Source organism: Octopus bimaculoides, chromosome 1, assembly GCF_046866305.1.
Source record: "Octopus bimaculoides isolate indiv1 chromosome 1, ASM4686630v1, whole genome shotgun sequence".
In the NCBI taxonomy this organism is placed as follows: Eukaryota; Metazoa; Mollusca; class Cephalopoda; order Octopoda; family Octopodidae; genus Octopus; species Octopus bimaculoides.
The window spans coordinates 96,769,623-96,777,656 of NC_142928.1; the positions used below are offsets into that span (position 1 = coordinate 96,769,623).

The window sequence follows — 8,034 nt, forward strand, 5'->3', positions numbered from 1 at the left end:
ACTTTGGTAGGCCCAAAGCTAGCTATAGTAGACTGCACTTGCCCAAGGTGCCATGCAATTGGACTGAACCTAGAACCTAGAACCATGTCGTTAGGAAGCAAGCTTCTTACCAGTCATGCCAGTTTTTTTTTTTTTTTTGCTTTTTTTGCTTTTTCTTTTACTTTAAAACTTAGAGATGTTAGAAGCAAACAAGAAGTATACAAAGGAACATAAATGACATCAGCACCATTTTATAAGGAAATGAATATATGCAACTAAATTGTAGCTGGATGGTAGAGGTGCTATTAACAATAACATAGATATATAGTAATCATTACTTTTATTCAATTCATATGTTAGTATCAAAAGTACTGACAGAACAGAGTTTATCTTACATCACTTACACAATAAGTAACAAAAGGCACAAGACAAGAGGTAAACTCTAATGTGGTCACTTTAACTTACTAGAAACAGTCAAATTTCTCAGCTAAAAATTTGTCTTTTTAGAAAAAATACATTAGATCATGTATCACCAGATACACATTGCCATGTAAAAAGAGATAGGATGGTTATGGCATAGAAAGCCTGTGATCATAGGTCCACCCAATAAAAGCTAACCTGGAGCTAGACAATAGCAACGTAACAAAATGTGTAGTATAAAATATCACAAAGCACATATTTCATTAGTTGCGTGTACAAAAGGCCTACATCAGAAATAATTAAATTCAACTTTTGTAAACATTTTGTTACTTTCGTTGTTTTACTCTGATTAAACAAATTCATGATGAAAGATCATTCCATCTCAAAATATATTATCCAATGTGTCATTCGTTTTTTTTTATATTGGCAGAGTTTGATTTGAAGAAAATTTGACTGTTATTTCTAGCACATCAAATGACAACAGTCTCCCTACTTGCAGTTACTTGTAACCATTGTATGTTGAGGTACCTCTGGAAGAGAGAAAGAGAGTATGTATGTATACATACATATATGTTAATGTGTATATGTATAAGAATGTGTGTATGCATGTGTATGCTTATAATTAAAGTGTGTAAATGTAAAGGTAGTTATGTGTGTATAAGTATATATATGGATATATGTAAATGGGAAAATAAATGTAATGTAATATGAGTGTATGTTTGTGAAAGAATTCATGTACATGCGTGTTTAAGATATGTAATGTAATTCAGTCAGTGTTTAGTATGAGACATACACCTTGCAATACCCAATGGCTGATATGTTCTGTTGTAGCCAGATCTGCCTCAAATATAAGGCCAACACCCATGGCATTACGACGTTGAGACGTAACATATACAGGCGTCCTGATAGTGTTCTGAAACAAAATGAGAAGCTCGTTATTCATCATCATCATCAACAACACAATCACCATCATTATAATTCTCATCATCATTATAAATTCCATCATTATCAATGCAACCAACAACAACACAACCATTGTCTTCATCGGCATCATCATCATCATCATCATCATAATACAGCCATCAGCATTGTAGATTTTGTCACCAACTTACCATCATCAACACGAACATCCTCACAAAATCATCGCCACCACCACCATCATCATCATTATCATCATCATCATCACTATCAAAACAATTACCGCAATCCTCGTAATTAGTTTGTTAAACAACATAGATCAATGATAGTCCTAACTGATGTAATGATTCATGTATTAATCTAGCAGATAATTAGTGCAGCATTGTCCTTTTGATAAATCTTACTTCTAACAAGGAGTGGCTGTGTGGTAAGTAGCTTCCTTACCAACCACATGGTTCTGGGTTCATTCCCACTGTGTGGCACCTTGGGCAAGTGTCTTCTACTGTAGCCTCGAGCCGACCAAAGCCTTGTGAGTGGATTTGGTAGACGGAAACTGAAAGAAGCCTGTCGTATATATGTATATGTATATATGTGTGTGTATGTGTTTGTGTGTCTGTGTTTGTCCCCCCAACATTGCTTGACAACCGATGGTAGTGTGTTTACGTCCCCGTAACTTAGCGGTTCGGCAAAAGTGACCGATAGAATAAGTACTAGGCATCTAAAAAATAAGTCCTGGGGTCGATTTTCTCGACTAAAGGCGGTGCCCCAGCATGGCCGCAGTCAAATGACTGAAACAAGTAAAAGAGTAAAAGAGATATCTGGGAAGTCTCGGTGTCATAAACAGCAGAAACTTAAACTTCTGCAATGAGAATTGTTTTGCTGCCTTGTTGTACTGGTTACTAAAATCCTCTCATGGGTCACTAACGGAAAATTGAATGCCAGCGGTGGTGGTGGTGGTGGCAGTGGCGGTGGCAGTGGTGGTGGTGGTGGCGGCGGTGGTAGCAGCAGCAGTGACAGCAGCATCAAAGATATCTAAAACTATCTTCAATGCTTCTTTTGAAACGATAGGAACACTCAATCAAAACAACATTGATTGTTGTATTTACTTAGCTCCAGGTTGGTCCAGTTCTAGCAAGTCAATGATCAAAAGCATTACAGCCATGACTCTGCTGGGGTTTCCCCCACCCCCGAGTGTAGCAGCCTCAAAGACAACATAATCCAAGTCATTCTTTTCCAAAATGGTTGTGTGAGCTGAAAAGAGTTTGACTGCTATTTCCAAACAGTTTAGCAATCATCTAGAACAGGGGTTCTCAGCCATTTTTTAACTATGGACCCCTTTGATTGCTATTTTATTCTGGTGGACCCCTATCACCATTCAGTGTTTAAAAACTAGTTTTATAGAATGCTATTTATTAATGTTTTCACACATTAACTTGTGTAGGTTGAACCATGTAAAATGTTAGAGAAAGAAACTTGTTTCTTGCAATACATACATCATCATCATCATCGTTTAACGTCCGCTTTCCATGCTAGCATGAGTTGGACGATTTGACTGAGGATTGGCAAGCCAGAAGGCTGCACCAGGCTCCAATCTGATCTGGCAGAGTTTCTACAGCTGGATGCCCTTCCTAATGCTAACCACTCCGAGAATGTAGTGGGTGCTTTTACGTGCCACCGACACAAGGGCCAGTCACACGGTACTGGCAATGGCCACACTCAAAAGGGTGTTTTTTTATGTGCCACCTGCACGGGAGCCAGTCCAGTGGCATTGGCAATGACCTCACTCGAATTATTTTCTAACGTGCCACCAGCACAAGTGCTAGAAGGCAACGCTGGTAACGATTACGCGCTAATGGTGCTATTTGCGGGCCACTATCACGGAAGCCAGACAGCTGCTCTGGCAATGAACATGCTCGACAGTGCTGTTAGTGCTTCACTGGCGCGGTGACCAGACATCAAGTATGGTTCAATTACGATTTCACTTGCCCCAACAGGTCTTTTCAAGCAGAGTTTAGTGTTCAAAAGCAAGATTTTGTCAGAGGCCCTTGAAAATCCTAGTGGATCCTTAATTTACTATTTTGTTGTGTGGACCCCTAAAAATCTTATATGGACCCCGGTAGAGAACCACTGATCTAGAAGATCACTTATTGGTTTGAAACAACATTGATAAGACTTAAAGACGATATATTTCTTCGCCCCTTTTTAAATGAGTTAAAGGATTATCAATACATAGCTATATCTAATTCTATAATGGTCATCAAACAGCAGGATCAAAACATAAAGTTTAAAAGATAAAACAAAGATAGTGAGCTGGTTCAAACAGATGTTCCAGTCTAATTGTATTTACTTTCAACTCACTCCTATGAGACTGAATTTCCCCTTTGAGTCTCCAAGATTGATAGAATGAGAACTAGCAATATTCTGACTCAATTCAATTGACTTAACAATATGCAAAATGAAGAGAATGAATCAATGCCATAATGGGTTGGATGGTTCTGTAAATAGACATTATTATATGGTGTGATTTGATATCAAGTGTTCTTACTATCAAATGTTTCAATAAATGATTTTTAAAAATATGATGTAATAATGTAATATATCTTCTCAGACGTTTTACCTGCAGATATATCAATAGCTTACCTGTAATTTTAACTTGTGACTTTCAATAGGAATAATCTTCAAAAGAGGTAATTCTTGTACCAATTGTTTAGGCTTTTGACGAATAAGGCATCCCTTCTCTAGATCCCAGCCTGCGCCTTCCAGATAAAGTCCATATACATAACAACCTGTGGATAACAGTTGGATAAATGACAGAAAATTAAATTTTTTTATGTAAAGAGAGAAACATTTTCTGTGAAAAGTTCTAAAATATTCTGCTATAACTGACAAGCACTCCTCAACAACTTCGTGGCCTTCTCTCCTCTGTCAAGTTTCCAGATTATCCTTACAGTTTCAGCCAGTTACACTTGAGACTGTTCAAATCTGGTTGGCCCCAAAAATCTAAGCTAAGACTATTAAATAGTTTGGGAGAAAACAAGCGAATGCATATGACAACAAAGACAAAAAAAAAAACCAAGAGAAAATGTTGATAATCTGTAAACTTGACTGAGGAGAGAAGCCATGAATGATCCATTCTTATTTTCTCCTGTCCGTCTTTTTGTTGTTTTTCTTGTCCATCTTTGTATTGTCTATCTGTCCAGATGTTTTATTGTCATCTGTTGCATTCTTGTTCCATTTTTTGGATTTATATATACATATAGTGGCATACGTACACTCTTGCTCACCTTGTAAGTAAATATGTATCTAAATTCTGTATGACTCTTTTACTCTTTCTTTTAGTCCCCCTCATACTTTCTTTCTTTCCTCTTTTTTTTTCTCACTCACCCTCTCTCACATTTCTTGGCCTTCTCTTTTTTTAATCTACCTACTTTTCCTCGTTTATCTCCCTTGTACCTTCTCTACATCCTTTTGACTTTCTTTCTCGTTGTCCCCCTAATTCTTCAATCCTTCTGCCCCCTACCTCTCTTCTTTCCTTCCACACGACCAGTGTTCAGCCAAGCATGATCTTTCTTTCTTGGCTCGACTGCCATCTACAAAGCATCTCTTATATTCCTGTCTCGTGACTTTCATCTCTTATGTTCATCTCCTATGTTCCTGCCTCAAGGCTTTCATTCTACACACATCAGCTTAACTTGATTCGTTTCTATTAGCCAACAGACATCTGTTGTTATTTTCATGTTGTTTGTATTTGTAATTGTGTGACATTTTCTCTGTTTTTTTGTTTGTTTTTTATTATTTAGCCTTTGTTGTCGTACACATTTGCTTGCTTTCTCCCCAAATATTTAATAGTCTTAGCTTAGATTTTTGGGGCCAGCCAGATTTGAACAGTCCCAAGTGTGACTGGCCAAAACTGTAAGGATAATCTGGAAACTTGACAGAGGAGAGAAGGTCACGAATGACCCGTACTTGTTTTTTCCTGTCTGTCTTTGTATCATCTATCTGTCCAGATGTTTTATTGTTGTCTGTTGCATTCTTGTTTCATTTTTTAGATTTATATATACATACAGTGGCATACGTACACTTACCTTGTAAGTATATATATATATATATATATATATATATATATATATATGTATAATTATATTTATTTATTCTATCCTAATAAATAATAATTCTGATAGAATAAATGGGTTAATAGAAACCAAGGTAGCAAAGATCACAAAATAACTGTGGTGTAATTCCTGTTGGTGAGGCAGAAACTCCTTGATATTTTGGGTATTTGAGTATATTTAAAAATTTAAGGAATGGAGAAAACGCATGTTATAACTGCATACTTTATTCCGACATATGTTTCGAAGAATTACAATTTATGCAATCCATAGGAATCGGCGATGTTAAAAATGTAAACTTCTCCTCAGGGAAATGCATGGGAATCATCCTAAACGTAAGACATTATGACCGAGTATGATAACTATAGTTGGATAATGTTATGACGTGATTCATTTGAAAAAACCGTTAGAGATTTGGACGCTACCAGATAGTAGGATGGACAACACATACATACAAATATATATACATACATACACACATAGTTATATACACATATACTCATATATATACACATATATATATTGGGCCTCACCAAGGCGATGACTACTGACCGAGACCTTTGGAAATGTGCTGTGTGTGAGAAGACCCGGCAAGCCAAGTGAGATCGTTGCCAGGGCCCCTGGACTGGCTCTTGTGCGGGTGGCACATAAGATGTACCATCCTGAGTGTGACCGTTGCCAGTACCGCCTGACTGGCCTTGTAGGGTTTTCGAGCGAGATCGTTGCCAGTGCCCCTGGACTGGCTCTTGTGCGGGTGGCACATAAAAGACACCATTTCGAGCGTGGCCGTTTTCGTGCGGGTGACACGTAAAAGCACCCACTACACTCTCGGAGTGGTTGGTGTTAGGAAGGGCATCCAGCTGTAGAAACTCTGCCAAATTAGATTGGAGCCTGGTGTAGCCATCCGGTTGCACCAGTCCTCAGTCAAATCGTCCAACCCATGCTAGCAAGGAAAGCGGACGTTAAACGATGATGATGATGATGATGATGATACACATAAATTTACACATATACACACACATACCTACCTATACACAAATACACATAAATGCATATCCATCCCCATATATATGCATCTACGCCTATAACCAAACAAATACATATGCATATACATATATATATATACATGTATACATATATATACGTATACAGACACATGCACATACATACATACAAACATACAAATACATATATATATAAAAAAACCATATATATATATATATATATATATATAAGTATATATATATATATATATATATATATATATATAAGTATATATATATATATATATATATATATATATATATACACACACATACACACACACATATATACACACACATATATATATACATATATACATGCACACATATATATACATATACATATATATATACATATACATATATATATATACACATATATATATATATATATATACATACATACACACACACATACACACACACACACACACACACACACACACACACACACACACATATATATATATATATATATGCCATTGTTAGATTGCATCATGCTTCTTCTGCCATTACATTGTCTTCTTCTTAAAACCACCAAATCAATAATGTCACCACCATATAAACTCATGTGAAGTAGCCATCTTGACTTCAAATGAAGGTGCAACCAAAAGCAGCATGTGGAAGTATTGTGTTATTCCAAAACCAGAGGCCTAGTTCAAATGCTCATAACACATTGGTCTCAGTTGAGGACTGCCAAGAATGAAATTATAGTTTAAAACTATGTAGATTGCTAAGATTATCTCCTCTCAACACACAACCAAAAGAGTTACTAAAAATGTTGCTTTACAGGACTCAGAGTCTCTGCTACTCTATGTTGCTCATTTGTATCACCGAAGCTTCAAAAGCCAGTTCTCTCTTGAAATGAGTTTCTGATAGCTGATTGCAAATTTGCAAAAACTAACAGAAGAGTGATAGCTAGATCTCACCTATCTCTAGTGGTGAATGTTACAAATGCTTTGGAGTTAATAAAAACATTGGTGCTGAGAGTAAAGCTCAAGGGACAAAACAGTACTTCAGCAGACAAAGGCCCTCCCGTAATGCTCTCACTGCAGACCATAATGCTCTCACAGTGTCAGTGCTAGTACCAACATATGGGATACTAGACTGACCGCTTGAAGGAATCCATAACTTGGACATCTGGAATAGGAAGATACTAACAACTACTGGTAACTTTCACAACAACAGTGAAACTCACAGAATCTACGTTAAATGAAAAAGCTAAGGCATATAAGATCAATCCAGATGGCCTTTGAGTGGTGCAGTGTATCACTTAGAGAACACATACTAAACAGCAAAGAGAGAAATGGGTGCATTGCATATATACTCAACAGTGAAAGTAATAACATCATGAGATTAGATGTACTTCCATGTGAATCAAGGATGGCTTTACTGACCTTTTTAAACAGATACTTGGAGAAGACATACTCCTGAAATTATCAGAAAGTTATGCATTGATATTTATCCTGCAAGTTAGAGAATAACAACATGGACAGGAATAGTAGTCTCTCCTGAATCTACAAGATATATCACATCTTACCAGAAACAGAAACTAGCTATTATGT

At 36.8% G+C, this 8,034-nt stretch overlaps 1 protein-coding gene across 2 annotated transcripts in view; it reads right to left on the reverse strand.

Annotated features, from left to right (window-relative positions):
• Nucleotides 1–302: 302 nt before the first annotated feature.
• The window catches only part of LOC106876022 (dynein axonemal heavy chain 10), a 183,667-nt gene continuing 175,935 nt past the window's right edge, over nt 303–8,034 (reverse strand). For both annotated transcript variants that reach the window (XM_014924396.3, XM_052968399.2), the window contains 2 exons: nt 3,958–4,103; nt 303–1,312 (listed from right to left, as the gene is read on the reverse strand). In XM_014924396.3, coding sequence (XP_014779882.2) covers nt 1,166–1,312; nt 3,958–4,103 — 293 coding nt within the window. In that variant the 3' untranslated portion in view covers nt 303–1,165. The remainder of the gene's footprint in view (nt 1,313–3,957; nt 4,104–8,034) is intronic.